We start from the raw sequence: 25,241 nt of genomic DNA, 5'->3' as shown, positions 1-25,241 counted from the left end.
GTCTAGGAAATGGGGGAGCACAGTCATCTCAGCCTCTAAGCCTAGGAAATGGGGGAGCACAGTCATCTCAGCCTCTTAGCCTAGGAAATGGAGGAACAAAGTCATCTTAATCTAGTAAATGGAGGAGCACAGTCATCTCAGCCTCTCGGCCTAGTAAATGGAGGAGCACAGCCATCTCAGCTCTCGGCCTAGTAAATGGAGGAGCACAGCCATCTCAGCTCTCGGCCTAGTAAATGGAGGTGCACAGTCATCTCAGCCTTTCTGCCTAGTAAATGGAGGTGTACAGTCATCTCAGCCTTTCTGCCTAGTAAATGGAGGAGCACAGTCATCTCTCAGCCTAGTAAATGGAGGTGTACAGTCATCTCAGCCTTTCTGCCTAGTAAATGGAGGAGCACAGTCATCTCTCAGCCTAGTAAATAGAGGAGAACAATCATCTCAGCCTGTTGGCCTAGTAAATGGAGGAGCACAGTCATCTCTCGGCCTAGTAAATGGAGGAGCACAGTCATCTCTCGGCCTAGTAAATGGAGGAGCACAGTCATCTCTCGGCCTAGTAAATGGAGGAGAACAGTCATCTCAGCCTCTCCGCCTAGTAAATGGAGGAGCACAGTCATCTCTCGGCCTAGTAAATGGAGGAGCACAGTCATCTCTTGGCTTTGTAAATGGAGGAGCACAGTCATCTTGGCCTAGTAAATGGAGGAGCACAGTCATGTCATCTCTCGACCTAGTAAATGGAGGTGCACAGTCATCTCTCGGCCTAGTAAATGGAGGAGCACAGTCATCTCTCGGCCTAGTAAATGGAGGAGCACAGTCATCTCTCGGCCTAGTAAATGGAGGAGCACAGTCATCTTGGCCTAGTAACAGGGAGAACAGTCATTTTGGTGTAGTAACAATAGGAACAATTGTAATTTTGGCCTAGTAACAGAGAGGACCACAGTGATCCCGACCTAGTATCAGAGAAGAGCACAGACATCTTGGCCTATCTTAATAATTTTGGTAACAGGGAAGAAAATAGTCATCTTAACCTTAGAGAAAGAAAAAAGGCAGAAAAGACCAGCGCTCGAAAATGGTTCAATGGAGATTGTAATCAAAACAAGGGAGGTAAATTGGCATAGAGGTACACTTACTTCACTAGGGGAGATGTGTATAGGACCTAACCTTTCACATCATCCCCTTCCTGGTAGGTTCAACAGAGTAGCCAGACAGTCCGTGGGTATGTTAAGATACGGTTTAATGCGACGCGTTTCGGAGGGCTTACAGAGTCGCCTCCTTCAGGCATATAGTAAGACATAATAAAACAATCCTCTTATACATACCACGTCCGGGGGAGAAGCGTATTAATTGGTGGTTCATTTCTCACAAATATCCGGTTTGGAGACCTGCAGATCCGGTTTAAGGACCTGCAGATTGTGTGATCTATAGCTGGGCCACATGATCATTGATCACGATAAACTAACGTTTTCCTCCTTAAGGAGGTAAACCGGAAGTTTCATCACTAAGAGCCGCGGTCATGTGACACCTACCGTCACATGATCGAAACCACCCACCGGCTACCTTGAGTTATGCGTTCCACAATGGAACGCAGAACCCTAATGCGCTTGTGGAGAAGAATAAACGCTATTATTTTCTTTATTTTCTTATTTTCATCTTAAGCTTGTAACAGGAAGGAGAATAGTCATCTTGGCCTAGTAACAATGTGGAGAATAGTCATCCTGGCCTAGTAACAATGTGGAGAATAGTCATCCTGGCCTAGTAACAATGTGGAGAATAGTCATCCTGGCCTAGTAACAATGTGGAGAATAGTCATCTTGGCCTAGTAACAATGTGGAGGATAGTCATCCTGGCCTAGTAACAATGTGGAGAATAGTCATCTTGGCCTAGTAACAATGTGGAGAATAGTCATCTTGGCCTAGTAACAATGTGGAGAATAGTCATCCTGGCGTAGTAACAATGTGGAGAAGAGTCATCCTGGCCTAGTAACAATGTGGAGAATAGTCATCTTGGCCTAGTAACAATGTGGAGGATAGTCATCTTGGCCTAGTAACAATGTGGAGAATAGTCATTCTGGCCTAGTAACAATGTGGAGAATAGTCATCCTGGCCTAGTAACAATGTGGAGAATAGTCATCCTGGCCTAGTAACAATGTGGAGAATAGTCATCTTGGCCTAGTAACAATGTGGAGAATAGTCATCTTGGCCTAGTAACAATGTGGAGGATAGTCATCCTGGCCTAGTAACAATGTGGAGAATAGTCATCTTGGCCTAGTAACAATGTGGAGAAAAGTCATCCTGGCCTAGTAACAATGTGGAGAATAGTCATCCTGGCCTAGTAACAATGTGGAGAATAGTCATCCTGGCCTAGTAACAATGTGGAGAATAGTCATCCTGGCCTAGTAACAATGTGGAGAATAGTCATCTTGGCCTAGTAACAATGTGGAGAATAGTCATCTTGGCCTAGTAACAATGTGGAGAAAAGTCATCCTGGCCTAGTAACAATGTGGAGAATAGTCATCCTGGCCTAGTAACAATGTGGAGAATAGTCATCCTGGCCTAGTAACAATGTGGAGGATAGTCAAGGATGCGCACAGAAGCGTAGTCATCTTGGCCTTCTGACAGGGAGGACACGGTTCTTATGTTAGAGTCTTTACTTGGGGTTTGTTGTATGGTTGCAGGGAGATGTTTCGTCAGGGAAGGGGTGAATGAATTGCTGAACCTTGGGTAATACAGTCTGAAGCCTTTCTTTGTATGTCATTTGCTGCTCCTTCCTTTGTGATGGTCCGGCCTATTAGAAGTTCTGGCCTTTGTATCAATGCTGCCTCTTGTATATCTGTACTCGAGGCTTCACACTCGTGCTCGTGGCTGCAAACATTGCATACATATATGTATGAGAAAACATTAACCTTAGCAAAGCGGTCAGAGGTGTGCCATAAACTGCGTCCGAGGGCCCGCCTATAGAGGGTATACCCTGCATTGAATGAAATAAAATAAGGGAGGGTTGGGAGGGTTCCACAAACGTCACGTATGCCCCGCCTGGTGGTGCAGGGGGGGGGGGGTGTTATATATCCTCACGCCCCTCACACAACTTCTATGTCCCGCCTAGAGGCACAGGGGGCGCAAAATACTCACGCCCCTCCCACAAATACAGCCTTAACAGGCTTAAAACTTGCTGCTCCCATTTTGTATCTATTACTCTCTGCAGCATCTTCGAGGCTTTGTTCCATTTTTAGATTGGGTGTGATTGTCGGAACAAGGCGCTCGGCTCTGCTGCATCCGAAACGCTCAGATAATTGGCTCCATTTCTGCTCAGTGATTCATCCTCAGGTCTTTGGTTGAAGCTGCAGCTGTGGATCAGGACCGGACCTGTAGCTCATCTGGGGGGGGGGGGGGGGGGGACGGTTGAGGGGGGGCTACACAGAATTTGGCAGCATTTGGCAGCAACGCGCCATCGCAGGGTTGTGCTGCCTGGGTCGCAGTGCATCGCAGCTAATGAGAGTAAATATGAATGCTTTTTGGCAGTTTCTAATTACGGCCACGGCAGCGTGTGTGCAGCAAAGCCATGGCAGCGTGTGTGCAGCAAGGCAACCATATTCATTTCTTTTAGCTGCTATGAACTGTGGTTTCGCCTTAAAGGAGTATTCCAGGCCAAAACTCTTTTTTTATATATCAATTGGCTCCGGAAAGTTAAACAGATTTGTAAATTACTTCTATTAAAAAATCTTAATCCTTCCAATAGTTATTAGCTTCTGAAGCTGAGTTGTTGTTTTCTGTCTAACTGCTCAATGATGATGTCACGTCCCGGGAGCTGTGCAGTTCCTATGGGGATATTCTCCCATCATGCACAGCTCCCGGGACGTGACATCATCATTGAGCAGTTAGACCGAAAACTTCAGAAGCTAATAACTATTGGAAGGATTAAGATTTTTTAATAGAAGTAATTTACAAATCTGTTTAACTTTCCGGAGCCAGTTGATATATAAAAAAAAGTTTTCGCCTGGAATACCCCTTTAAAGGGGTACTCCGGTGAAAACCTTTTTTCTTTTAAATCAACTGGAGGCAGAAAGTTAAACATATTTGTAAATAATTTCTATTAAAAAATCTTAATCCTTCCAGTACTTATTAGCTGCTGAATGCTACAGAGGAAATTCCTTACTTTTTGGAACACTGATGACATCACGAGCACAGTGCTCTCTGCTGACATCTCTGTCCATTTTAGCAACCGTGCATAGCAGATGTATGCTAAGGGCAGCATGGTGGCTCAGTGGTTAATCCCAATAAGGACAACAATAAATAAAGCGTTATTATTATTATAATAACGTCAGCAGAGAGCACTGTGCTTGTGATGTCATCAGGGAGCATTCCAAAAAGAAAAGAATTTCCTCTGCAGTATTCAGCAGCTAATAAGTACAGGAAGGATTAAGATTTTTTAATAGAAGTAATTTACAAATATGTTTAACTTTCTGCCACCAGTTGATTTAAAAGAAAAAAGGTTTTCACCAGAGTACCCCTTTAATTTTGCATTTGGTTCATTTAGCCTGATCTTGCTTCTTCTTCTGTCCATGACTGATACTGGTTTCCCACTCAAAAATGGATACGGCAGTCCAGACTAAATCCACTTAATGGAAAGTCTATCACACTCTGTCTACGGAGTTCCACCATATGCCTCCTGATCATACACTTATATTCAAAGCAACAGAGGGTCCAATAATACCAATAGTAAGTAAGAGGAATTCACAGACCTGTTTCAGCAGTTTTTCTTTCTTTTCTTCTTGCATTTGGTAAGCTTACAGCATGTTTAAAAACATAAGGAGCACGGAGCCATTGCACACACGTCCATAGCCGATCCTGACGCTACGTTTCGGGGAGGATCCCCTTAATCATGGACACAGGTGAGCACCTGAGCACCTGGTGATGACTTAAAGGGGTTATCCAGGAAAAAACTTTCTTTTATATATCAACTGGCTCCAGAAAGTGAAACAGATTTGTAAATTACTTCTATTAAAAAAAAATCTTAATTCTTTCAGTACTTATGAGCTGCTGAAGTTGAGTTTTTCTTTTCGGTCTAAGTTCTCTCTGATGACACCTGTCTCGGGAACTGTCCAGAGTAGAAGCAAATCCCCATAGCAAACCTCTTCTACTCTGTGCAGTTCCCGAGTCAAGCAGAGATGTCAGCAGAGAGCACTGTTGCCAGACAGAAAAGAACAACTCAACTTCAGCAGCTGACAATTATTGGAAGGATTAAATTAAAGATTTTTTTAATATAAAACAAAAAGTTTTTTCCTGGAATACCCCTTTAAATACCTGTTACAACATACCTTGGTACATAAAAGGTTAATCGGCTTCTGTGCCGCACTTCATAGCAATTCAAAATATCCAAACGAAAGAAGTGAGGAGGCACTCGGGTCTTCCTCAATCACTTTTATTCAAGACTTGTCTTACAACGCCTGGCCTGGGGCCAGGCGTTGTAAGACAAGTCTTGAATAAAAGTGATTGCAGAAGACCCGAGTGCCTCCAAAACTTATTTCGTTTGGAACGTTGGATCTTCTGTTTCGGATGAGCACCGGGAACACGTCCGCATTGAAGGAGCCGGTAGTGGTGACAGCGGTGGCCAAAGTCGTCAATCCGTGAGTTGCAGTGGCGTCACGAACAGTTTTTTCTTGTTTCAAGATAGCAATTCAAAATATACCAATAAATAGAAGTAAAAGGTAATATGAAAAAGTACAAACATTAAATAAAAACTCACACATTTCATTTAAACCTCTCGGCTCCGTCGTATCTAGTTCATGTATCCAATACACCTCCTTTTGCAGCAGACGATGTCTGTTCAGGTCCTCATTCACATTGACCGGTATTTCTTCCAGAATAAGCCATCTCAAATCAAGGTGGTGTATTGGATAATTGAACTGCAAAAGGAGGTGTATTGGACAAATGAACTAGATACAATGGAGCCGAGAGTTTAAAAACATAAGGTGCACGGAGCCATTGCACACACGTCCGTAGCCGATGCTGACGCTACGTTTCGGGGAACAGGATGGGTAGCTGTGAGCTACAAATAAAAAAACGATCTTTTTAGGAGCTGCTGCTCGTGTATACGAAAGGACGGAGAGACTCAAGCCAGCACAGGTAAAACTTGTTTATTTAGCAAAAAAAGAGTGGACAACGCGTTTCGGCACACCTAAAGTACCTTCCTCAGGTCTAAAGAGTACAATGCATACTTGTCTATTAGTAGGCAGAGTTACTGGTGGCGATCCTGTGTGCAGCGGCGCTGGCGTGGTACGTTTCGGGGAGGATACCCTTAATCATGCGCACGGGTGAGCACCTGATGATGACTTAAATACCTGTTACAACATACCTTGGTACATAAAGGGTTAATCGGCTTCTGTGCTGCGCTTGGCATTCAGAGCAATTCAAAATATACAAACGAAAGAAGTGAGGAGGCACTCGGGTCTTCCGTAATCACTTTTATTCAAGACTTGTCTTACATCTATAAAAAATTTCCCTGATCCTAGCCAGAAGGCGGGATACCAAGGGTGAGTGCCAAAGGTGAAGAGTATGTGGTGCAGTGCGTTCACTCAGTGAGCTTTAGCACCCAGTGAGTTTCGGCACCTCAGGGTCACCACTCCCCGAGGCACAAAAGTACCTTGGCTCTACACCCCCCAACCTCATGGCGAGACCCAGGTCACATCAGGGCAGCCGTTGAGCTGGTTATGTGGCACCAGCCCCGGAACGCCCCGGTACACCTTCTCCTCCATGCAGCATCCATCCTACATCATTGGCAGAGACTAAGCCACTGATAAGAACAGATACTACACTTGATCTTAGCCAAAAGGCCGAGAAGCACTAGGCTGGTCCGATCCCGCAAAAGAGCTGCTGTAGAGCAAACTCCTCAAGAACTTCCTGCTGTCTATGATAGAAAGGAGTCCGATCACACGGGACATCACAGCTTGTTGTGTATGGGGCCCCACAGAACGCTCAGAGCCCATGTGACCCCTGTCCACCACAGAAATGGACATCAGAACTGGGGCATGGAGCAATGGAGGAAGGTTCCTGGTCTGATGGATGATGTTCTCCATCATGTGGACGACCAGGTGCGTGTGCGTCACTTACCTAGAGAAGAGATGGCACCAGGATGTATTATGGGTGGAAGACAAGATAGCGGGGGCAGTGTGATGGGCAACGTTCTGCTGGAGACCTTGTGTCCTGGCATCATGTGGATGTTACTGTGACACGTACGACCTACCTAACCATTATACAGACCAAGTCCCCCTCTTCATGGCAGCGGGACCCTCTAATGGCTCTTTCACCAGAATAATCCCTCCTTCTGACCTGAGGGTGTGAGATGAGCATTTATATGAAATACAGGAACGTAGCTAAATGTATCTAAGCTTGGAGAACCTTTCAGACCATAATATGGAGTTCAGAATCTAGATTGTTATAAATATAAATAGAAGCCTAGATGAGTGTTGTGCCTGGTGGGCCCGGTGTATCTTTACTATAATTAATTGTTGTTAGACAAGCCTGGGCACTACAGGGTTAATCATACAAGGAAATTGGAAAATTCCCAAAAATATCACTGGGAATAGGCAGAATGTTCACGCTCCATCAGTCATGTGGACGATTCCAGAAAACTGTTCTGCGGATTGTGCCAAAGAGAAATAATGTATATTCAATAAATATTATGTAAATTTATGTAAATCTGGACAGGTGGTTCTTATGAATAAAAGGTGGAATCGGGGTCTGCAACCCTATATATAAGATGTGTGGGTTTAAAGTGCATAGGCTGTATGTGTGATGGGTGGTATAGGCCATATGTGTGATGGGTGGTATAGGCCATATGTGTGATGGGTGGTATAGGCCATATGTGTGATGGGTGGTATAGGCCATATGTGTGATAGGTTGTATAGGCCATATGTGTGATAGGTGGTATAGGCCATATGTGTGATGGGTGGTATAGGCCATATGTGTGATGGGTGGTATAGGCCATATGTGTGATAGGTGGTATAGGCCCTATGTGTGTTAGGTGGTATAGGCTCCATGTGTGATGGGTGGTATAGGCCATATGTGTGATGGGTTGTATAGGCTCTATGTGTGATGGGTAGTACAGGTATATGTGTGATAGGTGGTATAGGCTGTATGTGTGATGGGTGGTATAGGCTCTATGTGAGATAGGTGGTATAGGCTCTATGTGAGATAGGTGGTATAGGCCGTATGTGTGATAGGTAATGCAGGCATATGTGTGATAGGTGGTATAGGCCATATGTGTGATAGGTAATGCAGGCATATGTGTGATAGGTGGTATAGGCCATATGTGTGATAGGTAATGCAGGCATATGTGTGATAGGTGGTATAGGCCGTATGTGTGATAGGTAATGCAGGCATATGTGTGATAGGTGGTATAGGCCGTATGTGTGATAGGTAATGCAGGCATATGTGTGATAGGTGGTATAGGCCGTATGTGTGATAGGTAATGCAGGCATATGTGTGATGGAGGAAGATTAGGAGTCTGTATAGGTTCTCTATCATTCAGTGTTCCCTTTTCTTCTTGTCTTTCAGAACATGAGATTGTATATAAGAACAGGGACAGTTACGTCTTCAAATATAACACAGAGACCAATCAGACTATGATGATTCTAGAAAACTCGACGTTTGTAAGTATTTACTTCCTGTTGTTTATATAACAACAACATATACTGTAGTGCAGTACACAGATTGCTACCACATCAGTCCCCATCTCTATGAGCTCACAATCTCTCATGGGGGCCTACAGTCATGGCCGTAAATGTTGGCACCCCTGAAATTTATTCAAGAAAATGAAGTATTCCTCACAGGAAAGGATTGCAGTAACACATGTTTTTCTATACACGTTTATTCCCTTTGTGTGTATTGGAACTAAACCAAAAAAGGGAGGAAAAAAAGCAAATTGGACATAATGTCACCAAACTCCAAAAATGGGCTGGACAAAATTATTGGCACCTTAACTTAATATTTGGTTGCACACCCTTTGGAAAAAATAACTGAAATCAGTGTCTTCCTATAACCATCAATAAGCTTCTTACACCTCTCAGCCGGAATTTTGGACCACTCTTCCTTTACAAACTGCTCCAGGTCTCTTATTGGAAGTCGCCTTTTCCCAACAGTAATTTTAAGATCTCTCCACAGGTGATCAATGGGATTTAGATCTGGACTCATTGCTGACACTTCAGAACTCTCCAGCGCTTTGTTGTCATCCATTTCTGGGGCTTTTTGACGTATGTTTAGGGTCATTGTCCTGCTGGAAGACCCAAGATCTCGGACGCAAACCCAGCTTTCTGACACTGGGCTGTACAGTGCGACCCAAAATCCATTGGTAATCCTCAGATTTCATGATGCCTTGTACACATTCAAGGCCCCCAGTGCCAGAGGCAGGAAAACAACCCCAAAACATAATTGACCTCCACCATATGTCACTGTAGGTTCTGTGTTCTTTTCTTTGTAGGCCTCATTCCATTTTCGGTAAACAGTAGAATGATTTGCTTTACCAAAAAGATCTATCTTGGTCTCATCTGTCCACAAGACTCTTTCCCAGAAGGATTTTGGTTACTCAAGTTCATTTTGGCAAAATGTAGTTTAGCTTTTTTATGTCTCTGTGTCAGCAGTGGGGTCCTCCTGGGTCTCCTCCATAGTGGGGTCCTCCTGGGTCTCCTCCATAGTGGGGTCCTCCTGGGTCTCCTGCATAGTGGGGTCCTCCTGGGTCTCCTACCATAGCGTTTCATTTCATTTAAATGGCCACGGATAGTTTGCGCTGACACTGATGCTCCCTGAGCCAGCAGGACAGCTTGAATATCTTTGGAACTTGTTTGGGGCTGCTTATCCACCATCCAGACTATCCTGCATTGACACCTTTCATCAATTAATTTTTTTCTTCCGTCCACGCCCAGGAAGATTAGCTACAGTGCCATGAGTTGCAAACTTCTTGATAATGTTGCGCTCTGTGGACAAAGGCAAATCTAGATCTCTGGAGATGGACTTGTAACCTTGAGATTGTTGATATTTTTCCACAATTTTGGTTCTCAAGTCCTCAGACAGTTCTCTTCTCCTCTTTCTGTTGTCCATGCTTAGTGTGGCACACACAGACACACAATGCAAAGTGAACTTCTCTCCTTTTTATCTGCATTCAGGTGGGATTTTTATATTGCCCACCCCTGTTACTTGCCCCAGGTGAGTATAAAGGAGCATCACATGCTTGAAACAATCTTATTTTTCCACAATTTTGAAAGGGTGTCAATAATTTTGTCCGGCCCATTTTTGGAGTTTGGTGACATTATGTCCAATTTGCTTTTTTTCCTCCTTTTTTGGTTTAGTTCCAATACACACAAAGGGAATAAACATGTGTATAGCAAAACCTGTGTTACTGCAATCCTTTTCTGTGAGAAATACTTCATTTTCTTGAAAAATTTCGTGGGTGCCAACATTTACGGCAATGACTGTATACTATTAGACATGTGCATGATGAGAAAATAGGGTTCTGTTTGTTTAGTTTATTTCAGTAAGCACATTTTTCCATTCCATTGCTTTCAGTATTTAGAACTTTTTGTTATTCTTACTACAGAAAATTTTTGTTACGTTTCCTTTAGTTAAGCACACTGTTTTTTCCCCCGTAGTTTTCTTTTCTTTTCTTTTTTACCTAATTAATTTTTCCAAACTCTTCATTATTCTGGAGTGAAATTTTCGTTTCGGACTGATGCGTCATTCGTAACTGCGTTCTTCTTGTAAAGTTACATTGGTTAAGATTTATCAAAACCTGTGCAGAGGGCAAGTGGTGCAGTTGCCCATAGCAACCAATCATAACTCTTCTTTCATTTTTAAAAAGGCCTCTGAAACTGAAAGAACCGATCTGATTGGTTACTATGGGCAATTGATCAATTTTTCACTTTGCACAGATTTTGATAAATCTCCGCCATTGTAACTTTCCTGTAAGAACGCAGTTACGAATGATGCATCAGTCCGAAACGATAATTTCACTCCAGAATAATGAAGAGTTTGGAATAATGAATTAGGTAAAAAAAATAAAAAATAAAAAGACGGAACAAAAATATATACGAAAACTCTGACAATGAACAAAAAATCTATTTGTTACAAAACAAATTGCACATGTCTAATAATGAGACAATAATCAGGATGTTTGTAGAGTGTGAGAGGATAGCACCACCGTCTGTAGGTGCCAAGCTAATGTATATTGGTGATGAAGGGTAACCATCAAGAAGTTAGGCCCTATTCACACTGATGTATGTTGGTGATAGATGAGGAATAGGGGAGGGCAGTGTCCTGACTATAGAGTCTGGGAGGATAAGGATTAGAGATGAGCGAACTTACAGTAAATTCGATTCGTCACGAACTTCTCGGCTCGGCAGTTGATGACTTTTCCCGCATAAATTAGTTCAGCTTTCAGGTGCTCCGGTGGGCTGGAAAAGGTGGATACAGTCCTAGGAGACTCTTTCCTAGGAATGTATCCACCTTTTCCAACCAACCGGAGCACCTGAAGGCTGAACTAATTTACGCAGGAAAAGTCATCAACTGCCGAGCCGAGACGTTCGTGACAAATCGAATTTACTGTAAGTTCGCTCATCTCTAATAAGGATAGTTGTGAGGGTCACTTTCTGTCTTCTAGGTTTCTTATTGTCCACATTTTCCTTTTAGGTGACCTTCAAAGCTTCTGGATATTCTCTGTCTCCAGACCAGCGCTATGTTCTCCTGGCCTATGACGTGAAGCAGGTAAGTCGCCCCTATAAGTAACGAATTGATCACTTACTCTTGGCCTTCTTAAAGGGGTACTCCGCTGCTCAGCGTTTGGAACAAACTGTTCCGAACGCTGGAGCCGGCGCCACTGGGAGCTCGTGCCATCATAGCCCCGCCCCCTTATGATGTCACGAAGGTCAGGGCAGGCAGCAAGGATCGTAGTCAGGGGCAATGGCAGGAGGTCTGGAACACAGGCTAGGAACACACAAGGAAACGCTTTCACATGCACAATGGCAACAAGATCCGGCAAGGAAGTGCAGGGAAGTGAGGTATTAATAGGGAAGTGCACAGGTGAAGATACTGATTAAAACCCATGCGCCAATCAGTGGCGCACCGGCCCTTTAAATCGCAAAGACCCGGCGCGCGCGCGCCCTAGGGAGCGGGGCCGCGCGCGCCGGGACAGCACAGACGGGGAACGAGTCTGGTAAGCGGGTCGGGATGCGCATCTCGAGCGGGCGCGTCCCGCGTCGCAAATCGCATCCCGGCTGGGGACGTTATCGCATCGCACCCGGTCAGCAGGTCTGACCGGGGCGCTGCGAACAGGAGAACGCTGTGAGCGCTCCGGGGAGGAGCGGGGACCCGGAGCGCTCGGCGTAACAGTACCCCCCCCCCCTTGGGTCTCCCCCTCTTTTTAGAACCTGAGAATTTGTGGATAAGGTTCTTGTCAAGGATGTTGTCCTCGGGTTCCCATGATCTCTCCTCTGGGCCGCAATTCTCGCAATCTTCAAGAATTTTTTTTTTACCTCTGACCGCCTTGGATGCCAGAATTTCTTTAACCGAGAAGATGTCAGAGGACCCGGAAACAGGAGTAGGGGCAACAACCTTGGGAGAGAAGCGGTTAAGGATGAGTGGTTTAACGAGAGAGACAAGAAAAGCATTAGGAATACGGAGAGAAGGAGGAAGAAGGAGTTTGTAGGAGACAGGGTTGATTTGGCATTTGATTTTAAAAGGACCAAGATAACGTGGTCCCAGTTTATAACTGGGGACACGAAAGCGGACATACTTGGCGGAGAGCCATACTTTGTCTCCGGGGGAGAACAGGGGGAGTTCTTCTTTTTTTGTCGGCATGTTTCTTCATCCGGGATGAGGCCTGTAGGAGAGATTTTTGAGTCTCTTTCCAGATGGTGGAGAAGTCCCGAGTCACCTCATCAACAGCGGGCAAACCAGAAGGCATGGGAGTGGGGAGGGGGGGAAGAGGGTGACGGCCATACACCACAAAAAATGGGGATTTAGCGGAAGACTCAGAGACTTTGAAATTGTACGAGAATTCGGCCCATGGTAGAAGATCGGCCCAGTCATCCTGGCGGGAGGAAACAAAATGTCGCAAATATTCACCAAGAACCTGATTAATTCTTTCCACTTGCCCATTGGATTGGGGATGATGAGAAGACGAGAAGTTTAATTTGATTTTAAGTTGATTACAGAGAGCCCTCCAGAATTTCGACACAAATTGAACGCCTCTATCCGAGACGATATGCGTAGGAAGCCCGTGAAGGCGAAAAATGTGCACAAAAATTGTTTCGCCAACTGAGGCGCAGAAGGAAGACCTGGAAGAGGGATAAAATGTGCCATCTTGGAGAACCGATCAACGACCACCCAAATAACTGTGTTGCCATGGGATAAAGGTAAATCAGTAATAAAGTCCATACCAATCTGAGACCATAGTCGCTCAGGAACAGGCAGAGGATGGAGGAGACCGGCAGGCTTCTGGCGAGGGGTCTTGTCCCGGGCACAGACTGTACAAGCCCGAACAAAATCAGCAACATCAGCTTCCAGGGTAGGCCACCAATAAAAACGAGAGATGAGCTGGACGGATTTTTTGATACCAGCATGGCCTGCGAGGTGTGAGGAGTGTCCCCACCTGAGAATCCTGAGGCGCTGGCGTGGAGAGACGAAAGTCTTCCCTGGAGGAGTTTGTCTGATGGAAGCTGGAGAAGTGGAGATCAGACAGTCCGGAGGAATAATGTGTTGCGGGGAAGCTTCCATTTCAGAGGCATCCGATGAACGAGAGAGAGCGTCAGCCCTAATGTTTTTGTCAGCGGGGCGAAAATGAATTTCAAAGTTAAAACGGGCAAAGAACAACGACCACCTAGCCTGGCGAGGGTTCAGCCGTTGGGCAGACTGAAGATAAGAGAGATACTTGTGATCAGTGTATATAATAACTGGGTATTTGGATCCTTCCAGCAGGTGCCTCCATTCCTCAAGCGCCAATTTTATGGCCAGTAGTTCTCGATCACCAATGGAGTAGTTTTTCTCCGCCGGAGAGAAGGTCCTAGAAAAGAAACCACAAGTAACAGCATGTCCGGAAGAATTTTTCTGTATAAGTACCGCTCCAGCTCCCACCGAGGAGGCGTCTACCTCCAGTGAGAAGGGTTTAGATGGATCAGGTCTGGAGAGTACAGGAGCAGAAGAAAAAGCAGTTTTGAGATGGTTGAACGCCTCTTCCGCTTGGGGAGGCCAGGACTTAGGGTTGGCGTTTTTCTTGGTTAGGGCCACAATTGGGGCCACAATAGTGGAAAAATGTGGAATAAATTGTCTGTAATAATTGGCAAACCCCAAGAAACGTTGGATAGCATGGAGTCCGGAGGGGCGTGGCCAATCCAATACGGCTGATAGTTTGTCCGGGTCCATTTGGAGTCCCTGGCCAGAGACTAAGTATCCTAGGAAGGGAAGAGATTGACATTCAAAGAGACATTTTTCCATTTTGGCATATAATTGATTGTCCCGAAGTCTCTGAAGAACCATGCGGACATGCCGGCGGTGTTCTTCTTGGTTAGACGAAAAAATCAAAATATCGTCCAGGTAGACCACAACACAGGTATATAGAAGATCACGAAAAATTTCATTTACAAAGTCCTGGAAGACGGCAGGGGCGTTGCAAAGCCCAAAAGGCATAACCAGATATTCAAAGTGTCCATCTCTGGTGTTAAACGCGGTCTTCCACTTGTCCCCTTCCCTGATGCGGATGAGATTATATGCACCTCTTAAGTCCAATTTGGTAAAGATGTTGGTCAAAGAGTTCCGAGATAAGAGGTAGGGGATAGCGGTTTTTTATAGTGATTTTATTGAGACCGCGGTAATCAATGCAAGGTCGTAAGGAGCCGTCTTTTTTGGAGACGAAGAAAAATCCAGCTCCGGCAGGGAGGAAGACTTGCGGATAAATCCCCTTTTTAAATTCTCTTGGATGTACTCCGACATGGCTTGTGTTTCCGGAGCGGACAGAGGATAGATTCTGCCCCGAGGTGGAGTAGTACCAGGGAGGAGGTCAATAGGGCAGTCATAAGGCCTGTGAGGAGGCAAAGTCTCTGCTTGTTTTTTGCAAAAAACATCAGCATAGTCCAGATAGGCCTTGGAGAGACCTGGTATCGGAGGAGCCATAGGGTTTTGACTGACAGTACTGGGAGCAAACATAAGACAGTTCTTGTGGCAAGTAGTACCCCAGTTCTTGATCTCCTCGGTGGTCCAAACGAGGGTTGGGGAATGGCGTTGAAGCCAAGGTAGTCCAAGAAGAATTTCCGAAGTGCAGTTAGGGAGGACCAGAAATTCAATCTTTTCGTGATGGGGTCCAATGCACATTAAGAGGGGTTCTGTGCGGTAACGCACAGTACAGTCCAATCTTTCATTATTAACAGAGGCGATGTAGAGGGGTCTGGCGAGACTGGTCACCGGGATGTTGAACCTGTTGACGAAAGAGGCCAAAATAAAATTTCCTGCAGATCCGGAATCCAAGAAGGCCACAGCAGAGAAGGAGAAGGTAGAAGAAGAAATCCGCACAGGCACAGTAAGATGTGGAGAAGCAGAGTTCACAGCTAGAGCTGCCTCACCTTTGTGCGGAATCGGAGTGTGTCTTTCCTGACGTGGAGGTCGGATAGGACAATCCTTCAAGAAGTGTTCGGTACTGACACAGTACAGGCAAAGGTTCTCAATGCGGGGCGTATCCTCTCTTGAGGTGTCAAGCGAGACCGGTCAACTTGCATAGCCTCCACGGCGGAAGGCACAGGAACGGATTGCAGCGGACCAGAGGAGAGAGGAGCCGGGGAGAGAAACCGCCTCGTGCGAACAAAGTCCATATCCTGGCGGAGCGCCTGACGCCTTTCGGAAAAACGCATGTCAATGCGGGTGGCCAGATGAATAAGTTCATGCAGGTTAGCAGGGATTTCTCGTGCGGCCAACACATCTTTGATGTTACTGGATAGGCCTTTTTTGAAGGTCACGCAGAGGGCCTCATTATTCCAGGACAATTCGGAGGCGAGAGTACGGAATTGGATGGCGTACTCGCCAACAGAAGAATTACCCTGGACCAGGTTCAGCAGGGCAGTCTCGGCAGAAGAGGCTCGGGCTGGTTCCTCGAAGACACTTCTAATCTCTGTGAAGAAAGAGTGTACAGAGGCAGTGACAGGATCATTGCGGTCCCAGAGCGGTGTGGCCCATGACAGGGCTTTCCCATACAGAAGGCTGACCACGAAAGCCACCTTTGACCTTTCAGTTGGAAATTGGTCCGACATCATCTCCAAATGCAGGGAACATTGTGAGAGAAAACCACGGCAAAATTTACAGTCCCCATCAAATTTGTCCGGCAATGATAAACGGAAGTTGGATGTGGCCACTCGCTGCGGAGGAGGTGCAGGAGCTGGCGGAGGAGATGGTTGCTGAAGCTGTGGTAGAAGCTGCTGTAGCATCACGGTCAGTTGAGACAGCTGGTGGCCTTGTTGCGCTATCTGTTGTGACTGCTGGGCAACCACCGTGGTGAGGTCAGCGACAACTGGCAGCGGGACCTCAGCGGGATCCATGGCCGGATCTACTGTCACGATTCGGCAGGCTGGAGGTGGATCCTCTGTGCCAGAGAGGGATTGGCGTGGACCGTGTCGGTGGACCGGTTCTAAGTTGTTACTGGTTTTCACCAGAGTCCGCCGCAAAGCAGGATGGTCTTGCAGCGGCGGTAGAAACCAGGTAGTATCCACCGGCAACGGCTCAACCTCTCTGACTGCTGAGAGATAGGCGCGGTACAAGGGAGTAGACAAGAGCAAGGTCGGACGTAGCAGAAGGTCGGGGCAGGCAGCAAGGATCGTAGTCAGGGGCAACAGCAGGAGGTCTGGAACACAGGCTAGGAACACACAAGGAAACGCTTTCACTGGCACAATGGCAACAAGATCCGGCAAGGAAGTGCAGGGGAAGTGAGGTATTAATAGGGAAGTGCACAGGTGAAGATACTGATTAAAACCCATGCGCCAATCAGTGGCGCACCGACCCTTTAAATCGCAAAGACCCGGCGCGCGCGCCCTAGGGAGGGGGGCCGCGCGCGCAGGGACAGCACAGACGGGGAACGAGTCTGGTAAGCGGGTCGGGATGTGCATCGCGAGTGAGCGCGTCCCGCGTCGCGAATCGCATCCCGGCTGGGGACATTATCGCATCGCACCCGGTCAGCAGGTCTAACCGGGGCGCTGCGAACAGGAGAACGCTGTGAGCGCTCCGGGGAAGAGCGGGGACCCGGAGTGCTCGGCGTAACAAACAGGTCAAGCAGCAATGAGTGAAGGGAAAGCGTACGACCAGGACGGGTGATGATTCAGGGTGAATAGATGATAGGACATATGTTTTGATATGTTCGGACATCTGGAACTGACAACCATCGGAACCCTCTTGACACCTGACCACCACCTGACCACCACGTGGGTCCATTAGTAACAAATGCTTTTACATTTGTGTTTTCTGGATTGATAAACAACCCTGGGGTGACCCATCCAGCACTACATAGTTATAGATAACAACTTCCTAGAAACGTAATGCCACAGGACCACCGGGCATAGCCAGAAGATTCCAGAATATAGATGAGTGATTATCCTACTTCCACGGCGCTGATGTGTGTAAATTTTCCTCTATTAGAAGAAATGTCAGGATGGCGGTGTCAGAGGCTGGAGACTGAATTATAGGCTAATTGATCTCTCGCAATTAACCAGCAGCAATCATGTCACGGCAATTATATGGATTAGTCCGGGGCCTCCGAGTGTTTACATCACATTAAATACAGGAAATTAGTCGGCAACTTAATGGTTCCTGTTTGTTGGGAAGTGTCCGGATTCACCTGACCGAGCCAAAACCACAGATTTATAGCATCTGCTTTCCCGTAACTACTTTAATGCTGAATTGTCCGGCCTGGCCAATGAGACCTGAGGGCCCTGAGACCAATGATAGATGAGGATCCTGTGTGACCAGTGATAGATGAGGGTCCTGTGTGACCAGTGATAGACGAGGGATCTGTGTGAACAGTGATAGATGAAAGTCCTGCATGACCAGTGATAGATGAGGGTCCTGTGTGACCAATGATAGATGAGGGTCCTGTGTGACCAGTGATAGATGAGGGTCCTGTGTGACCAGTGATAGATGAGGGTCCTGTGTGACCAGTGATAGATGAGGGTCCTGTGTGACCAATGATAGATGAGGGTCCTGTGTGACCAGTGATAGATGAGGGTCCTGTGTGACCAGTAATAGATGAGGGTCCTGTGTGACCAATGATAGATGAGAGTCCTGTGTGACCAGTGATAGATGAGGGTCCTGTGTGACCAGTGATAGATGAGAGTCCTGTGTGACCAGTGATAGATGAGGGTCCTGTGTGACCAGTGATAGATGAGAGTCCTGTGTGACCAGTGATAGATGAGAGTCCTGTGTGACCAGTAATAGATGAGGGTCCTGTGTGACCAGTAATAGATGAGGGTCCTGTGTGACCAGTGATAGATGAGGGTCCTGTGTGACCAATGATAGATGAGGGTCCTGTGTGACCAATGATAGATGAGGGTCCTGTGTGACCAGTGATAGATGAGGGTCCTGTGTGACCAGTGATAGATGAGAGTCCTGTGTGACCAGTGATAGATGAGAGTCCTGTGTGACCAGTAATAGATGAGGGTCCTGTGTGACCAGTGATAGATGAGGGTCCTGTGTGACCAATGATAGATGAGAGTCCTGTGTGACCAATGATAGATGAGGGTCCTGTGTGACCAGTGATAGATGAGAGTCCTGTGTGACCAATGATAGATGAGAGTCCTGTGTGACCAGTGATAGATGAGAGTCCTGTGTGACCAATGATAGATGAGGGTCCTGTGTGACCAGTGATAGATGAGGGATCTGTGTGACCAGTGATAGATGAGAGTCCTGTGTGACCAGTAATAGATGAGGGTCCTGTGTGACCAGTGATAGATGAGGGTCCTGTGTGACCAGTGATAGATGAGGGTCCTGTGTGACCAGTGATAGATGAGGGTCCTGTGTGACCAGTGATAGATGAGGGTCCTGTGTGACCAGTGATAGATGAGAGTCCTGTGTGACCAATGATAGATGAGAGTCCTGTGTGACCAGTGATAGATGAGGGTCCTGTGTGACCAGTGATAGATGAGGGTCCTGTGTGACCAGTGATAGATGAGGGTCCTGTGTGACCAGTGATAGATGAGGGTCCTGTGTGACCAGTGATAGATGAGGGTCCTGTGTGACCAGTGATAGATGAGGGTCCTGTGTGACCAATGATAGATGAGAGTCCTGTGTGACCAGTAATAGATGAGAGTTCTGTGTGACCAGTGATAGATGAGAGTCCTGTGTGACCAGTAATAGATGAGGGTCCTGTGTGACCAGTGATAGATGAGAGTCCTGTGTGACCAATGATAGATGAGGGTCCTGTGTGACCAGTGATAGATGAGAGTCCTGTGTGACCAATGATAGATGAGGGTCCTGTGTGACCAGTGATAGATGAGGGTCCTGTGTGACCAGTGATAGATGAGAGTCCTGTGTGACCAATGATAGATGAGGGTCCTGTGTGACCAGTGATAGATGAGGGTCCTGTGTGACCAGTGATAGATGAGGGTCCTGTGTGACCAGTGATAGATGAGAGTCCTGTGTGACCAATGATAGATGAGGGTCCTGTGTGACCAGTGATAGATGAGGGTCCTGTGTGACCAATGATAGATGAGGGTCCTGTGTGACCAATGATAGATGAGGGTCCTGTGTGACCAGTGATAGATGAGGGTCCTGTGTGACCAGTGATAGATGAGGGTCCTGTGTGACCAGTGATAGATGAGAGTCCTGTGTGACCAGTGATAGATGAGGGTCCTGTGTGACCAGTGATAGATGAGGGTCCTGTGTGACCAGTGATAGATGAGAGTCCTGTGTGACCAATGATAGATGAGGGTCCTGTGTGACCAATGATAGATGAGGGTCCTGTGTGACCAATGATAGATGAGGATCCTGTGTGATCAGTAATAGATGAGGGTCCTGTGTGACCAGTGATAGATTAGAGTCCTGTGTGACCAGTGATAGATGAGAGTCCTGTGTGACCAATGATAGATGAGGGTCCTGTGTGACCAATGATAGATGAGGGTCCTGTGTGACCAGTGATAGATGAGGGTCCTGTGTGACCAATGATAGATGAGAGTCCTGTGTGACCAGTAATAGATGAGGGTCCTGTGTGACCAATGATAGATGAGGGTCCTGTGTGACCAATGATAGATGAGGGTCCTGTGTGACCAATGATAGATGAGGATCCTGTGTGATCAGTAATAGATGAGGGTCCTGTGTGACCAGTGATAGATTAGAGTCCTGTGTGACCAATGATAGATGAGAGTCCTGTGTGACCAATGATAGATGAGGGTCCTGTGTGACCAATGATAGATGAGAGTCCTGTGTGACCAATGATAGATGAGGGTCCTGTGTGACCAATGATAGATGAGGGTCCTGTGTGACCAGTAATAGATGAGGGTCCTGTGTGACCAGTGATAGATGAGAGTCCTGTGTGACCAGTGATAGATGAGGGTCCTGTGTGACCAATGATAGATGAGGGTCCTGTGTGACCAGTGATAGATGAGAGTCCTGTGTGTCCAATGATAGATGAGGGTCCTATGTGACCAGTGATAGATGAGAGTCCTGTGTGACCAGTGATAGATGAGGGTCCTGTGTGACCAATGATAGATGAGGGTCCTGTGTGACCAGTGATAGATGAGGGTCCTGTGTGACCAGTGATAGATGAGAGTCCTGTGTGACCAGTGATAGATGAGGGTCCTGTATGACCAGTGATAGATGAGGGTCCTGTGTGACCAGTGATAGATGAGGGTCCTGTGTGACCAGTGATAGATGAGGGTCCTGTGTGACCAGTGATAGATGAGGGTCCTGTGTGACCAGTGATAGATGAGGGTCCTGTGTGACCAGTAATAGATGAGGGTCCTGTATGACCAATGATAGATGAGGGTCCTGTGTGACCAGTGATAGATGAGGGTCCTGTATGACCAATGATAGATGAGGGTCCTGTGTGACCAATGATAGATGAGAGTCCTGTGTGACCAATGATAGATGAGGGTCCTGTGTGACCAGTGATAGATGAGAGTCCTGTGTGACCAATGATAGATGAGAGTCCTGTGTGACCAGTGATAGATGAGAGTCCTGTGTGACCAGTAATAGATGAGGGTCCTGTGTGACCAATGATAGATGAGGGTCCTGTGTGACCAATGATAGATGAGGGTCCTGTGTGACCAGTGATAGATGAGGGATCTGTGTGACCAGTGATAGATGAGAGTCCTGTGTGACCAGTGATAGATGAGAGTCCTGTGTGACCAATGATAGATGAGGGTCCTGTGTGACCAGTGATAGATGAGGGTCCTGTGTGACCAGTGATAGATGAGGGTCCTGTGTGACCAGTGATAGATGAGGGTCCTGTGTGACCAGTGATAGATGAGGGTCCTCTGTGACCAGTGATAGATGAGGGTCCTGTGTGACCAGTGATAGATGAGAGTCCTGTGTGACCAATGATAGATGAGAGTCCTGTGTGACCAGTGATAGATGAGGGTCCTGTGTGACCAGTGATAGATGAGGGTCCTGTGTGACCAGTGATAGATGAGGGTCCTGTGTGACCAGTGATAGATGAGGGTCCTGTGTGACCAGTGATAGATGAGGGTCCTGTGTGACCAGTGATAGATGAGGGTCCTGTGTGACCAATGATAGATGAGAGTCCTGTGTGACCAGTAATAGATGAGAGTTCTGTGTGACCAGTGATAGATGAGAGTCCTGTGTGACCAGTAATAGATGAGGGTCCTGTGTGACCAGTGATAGATGAGGGTCCTGTGTGACCAGTGATAGATGAGAGTCCTGTGTGACCAGTGATAGATGAGGGTCCTGTGTGACCAGTGATAGATGAGGGTCCTGTGTGACCAGTGATAGATGAGAGTCCTGTGTGACCAATGATAGATGAGGGTCCTGTGTGACCAGTGATAGATGAGGGTCCTGTGTGACCAATGATAGATGAGGGTCCTGTGTGACCAATGATAGATGAGGGTCCTGTGTGACCAGTGATAGATGAGGGTCCTGTGTGACCAGTGATAGATGAGGGTCCTGTGTGACCAGTGATAGATGAGAGTCCTGTGTGACCAGTGATAGATGAGGGTCCTGTGTGACCAGTGATAGATGAGGGTCCTGTGTGACCAGTGATAGATGAGAGTCCTGTGTGACCAATGATAGATGAGGGTCCTGTGTGACCAATGATAGATGAGGGTCCTGTGTGACCAATGATAGATGAGGATCCTGTGTGATCAGTAATAGATGAGGGTCCTGTGTGACCAGTGATAGATGAGGGTCCTGTGTGACCAGTGATAGATGAGAGTCCTGTGTGACCAATGATAGACGAGGGATCTGTGTGAACAGTGATAGATGAGGGTCCTGTGTGACCAGTGATAGATGAGAGTCCTGTGTGACCAATGATAGATGAGGGTCCTGTGTGACCAGTGATAGATGAGAGTCCTGTGTGACCAATGATAGATGAGGGTCCTGTGTGACCAATGATAGATGAGGGTCCTGTGTGACCAGTGATAGATGAGAGTCCTGTGTGACCAATGATAGATGAGGGTCCTGTGTGACCAATGATAGATGAGGGTCCTGTGTGACCAGTGATAGATGAGAGTCCTGTGTGACCAATGATAGATGAGGGTCCTGTGTGACCAATGATAGATGAGGGTCCTGTGTGACCAGTGATAGATGAGAGTCCTGTGTGACCAATGATAGATGAGGGTCCTGTGTGACCAATGATAGATGAGGGTCCTGTGTGACCAGTAATAGATGAGGGTCCTGTGTGACCAGTGATAGATGAGAGTCCTGTGTGACCAGTGATAGATGAGGGTCCTGTGTGACCAATGATAGATGAGGGTCCTGTGTGACCAGTGATAGATGAGAGTCCTGTGTGTCCAATGATAGATGAGGGTCCTATGTGACCAGTGATAGATGAGAGTCCTGTGTGACCAGTGATAGATGAGGGTCCTGTGTGACCAATGATAGATGAGGGTCCTGTGTGACCAGTGATAGATGAGGGTCCTGTGTGACCAGTGATAGATGAGAGTCCTGTGTGACCAGTGATAGATGAGGGTCCTGTATGACCAGTGATAGATGAGGGTCCTGTGTGACCAGTGATAGATGAGGGTCCTGTGTGACCAGTGATAGATGAGGGTCCTGTGTGACCAGTGATAGATGAGGGTCCTGTGTGACCAGTGATAGATGAGGGTCCTGTGTGACCAGTAATAGATGAGGGTCCTGTATGACCAATGATAGATGAGGGTCCTGTGTGACCAGTGATAGATGAGGGTCCTGTATGACCAATGATAGATGAGGGTCCTGTGTGACCAATGATAGATGAGGGTCCTGTGTGACCAGTGATAGATGAGGGTCCTGTATGACCAATGATAGATGAGGGTCCTGTGTGACCAGTGATAGATGAGGGTCCTGTGTGACCAGTGATAGATGAGGGTCCTGTGTGACCAATGATAGATGAGGGTCCTGTGTGACCAGTGATAGATGAGGGTCCTGTGTGACCAATGATAGATGAGGGTCCTGTGTGACCAGTGATAGATGAGGGTCCTGTGTGACCAGTGATAGATGAGGGTCCTGTGTGACCAGTAATAGATGAGGGTCCTGTGTGACCAGTAATAGATGAGGGTCCTGTGTGACCAGTGATAGATGAGAGTCCTGTGTGACCAGTAATAGATGAGGGTCCTGTGTGACCAGTGATAGATGAGGGTCCTGTGTGACCAGTGATAGATGAGAGTCCTGTGTGACCAGTAATAGATGAGGGTCCTGTGTGACCAGTGATAGATGAGGGTCCTCTGTGACCAGTTTCATCCCCACTCTATCTCGGCCCTTGCTGTGTGGGCTTCCCCTCCATGTCCTGATCAATCTGATCCACCATCTTTGTTCCTAAACTTGAGATGAGAAGATTATAGTGACCAAGTCGTCCTCCACATCATGTTCTGACCTATTGTTTGGACCTATAGATAAAAATATGACCGGGCCTTAGTTAGGTGGGGGTCAGTATTATGACAGTGCCGCATTCATCTTTCCATTATGCCCTCCGCTCCTGATGTTTCATTCCCTGCAGCCCACGGTCTGTACATTTCCATCTAACTATTCTATTCAGCCATCTTTAGTGTTGGAGGCCTCCTACAGAATGAAGATAAGAACTTCTAATGGCTCAGTTACACTGCCGACGGGGGTCTTCATGTGTCTGAGCAGTGATGGGATCTGCAGGTCAATAATCTTCCGCTGATTTATTGTACAGTAGTTATCTCAATGTGAAGCTCACTTTCCTGAATATAATAAATGTCATATGAGGCGTTTCTGCTGGATTATCTGTGGAGAGCGCAGACCCCATTGGAGACTAAAGCTGATAACTGCTTGTCACAGACCTCAGGCAAAATCCATTTCCAGAGACCTGAAATCAAAGAGAGAAATGTTCCTTGTATATTAAACGCCATCAAATTCTTCTTGTGATTTCCCTGTGACGTCCTGTAGACGGAGAAGCGTGAAGTTGCATTAGGTATCTGCTTCTTCCTCCCGTCCAGTGTTATCGTTTAATTGACTGCGGCCATGACTGAAGAAGAGATCAAAAATCAGCAGCTGAGCCAAAGGAGCATTGAATGTATGCAGTGTTTTTATGTTGCTTTATACCATTATACTATTAAAACTGAAAATTTTAATACCAGGCAAGGCTTAGAGCTGTGTAAGGGTTAACCCATTCACACTCATACACAGTTAGGAACCTTTCAAGAGAGGGGAGGAGGAGCTTACTCTAGGCCAACCTCCCTAGTTAGTGGAAGGGAGCATTGACTTTTGAGTGCAGCCTCTCTGCTTAGAGGAAGGGAATGCAACCTATCTATGTGAGAGGAGTCTAGTCCAGGACAGCATGGGGCAAGGAGCACCTGCTAAGAAGTCAAACCAGGACACAAACATAGTGCAGGAGAGAATTTTGCAGATCGTTCTAGGACTAAAGTGGGCCTCCGGACAGGCCTAATACAGAGTGGCTTCCAAGTCACAGTTCTACAGAACTGCACCCCACCATTGTGAATTGCAGTGCCTCTAAGACAAGCAGATGTGTTAACTGCCTCTGAGTTCCGGTGTGGTGCAATATTTTGTGTTTTGCCATAGAATGTGACCATATATTGTGGTTCAAACACCGTTCACTGCAGT

General features: G+C 46.7%; 1 protein-coding gene and 1 pseudogene across 1 annotated transcript in view; one reads left to right on the top strand and one right to left on the bottom strand.

Annotated features, from left to right (window-relative positions):
* DPP10 (dipeptidyl peptidase like 10) overlaps window positions 1–25,241 on the top strand; it is a 187,333-nt gene that overhangs the window by 87,973 nt on the left and 74,119 nt on the right. The window contains exons 4-5 of the mRNA XM_056536295.1: window positions 8,547–8,641; window positions 11,670–11,744. Coding sequence (XP_056392270.1) covers window positions 8,547–8,641; window positions 11,670–11,744 — 170 coding nt within the window. The remainder of the gene's footprint in view (window positions 1–8,546; window positions 8,642–11,669; window positions 11,745–25,241) is intronic.
* On the bottom strand, window positions 6,746–6,835 carry LOC130290071 (U2 spliceosomal RNA; annotated as a pseudogene).

Source organism: Hyla sarda, chromosome 8 (assembly GCF_029499605.1).
Source record: "Hyla sarda isolate aHylSar1 chromosome 8, aHylSar1.hap1, whole genome shotgun sequence".
Classification (NCBI taxonomy): domain Eukaryota; kingdom Metazoa; phylum Chordata; class Amphibia; order Anura; family Hylidae; genus Hyla; species Hyla sarda.
This window is presented reverse-complemented; position numbering and strand designations above follow the sequence as displayed.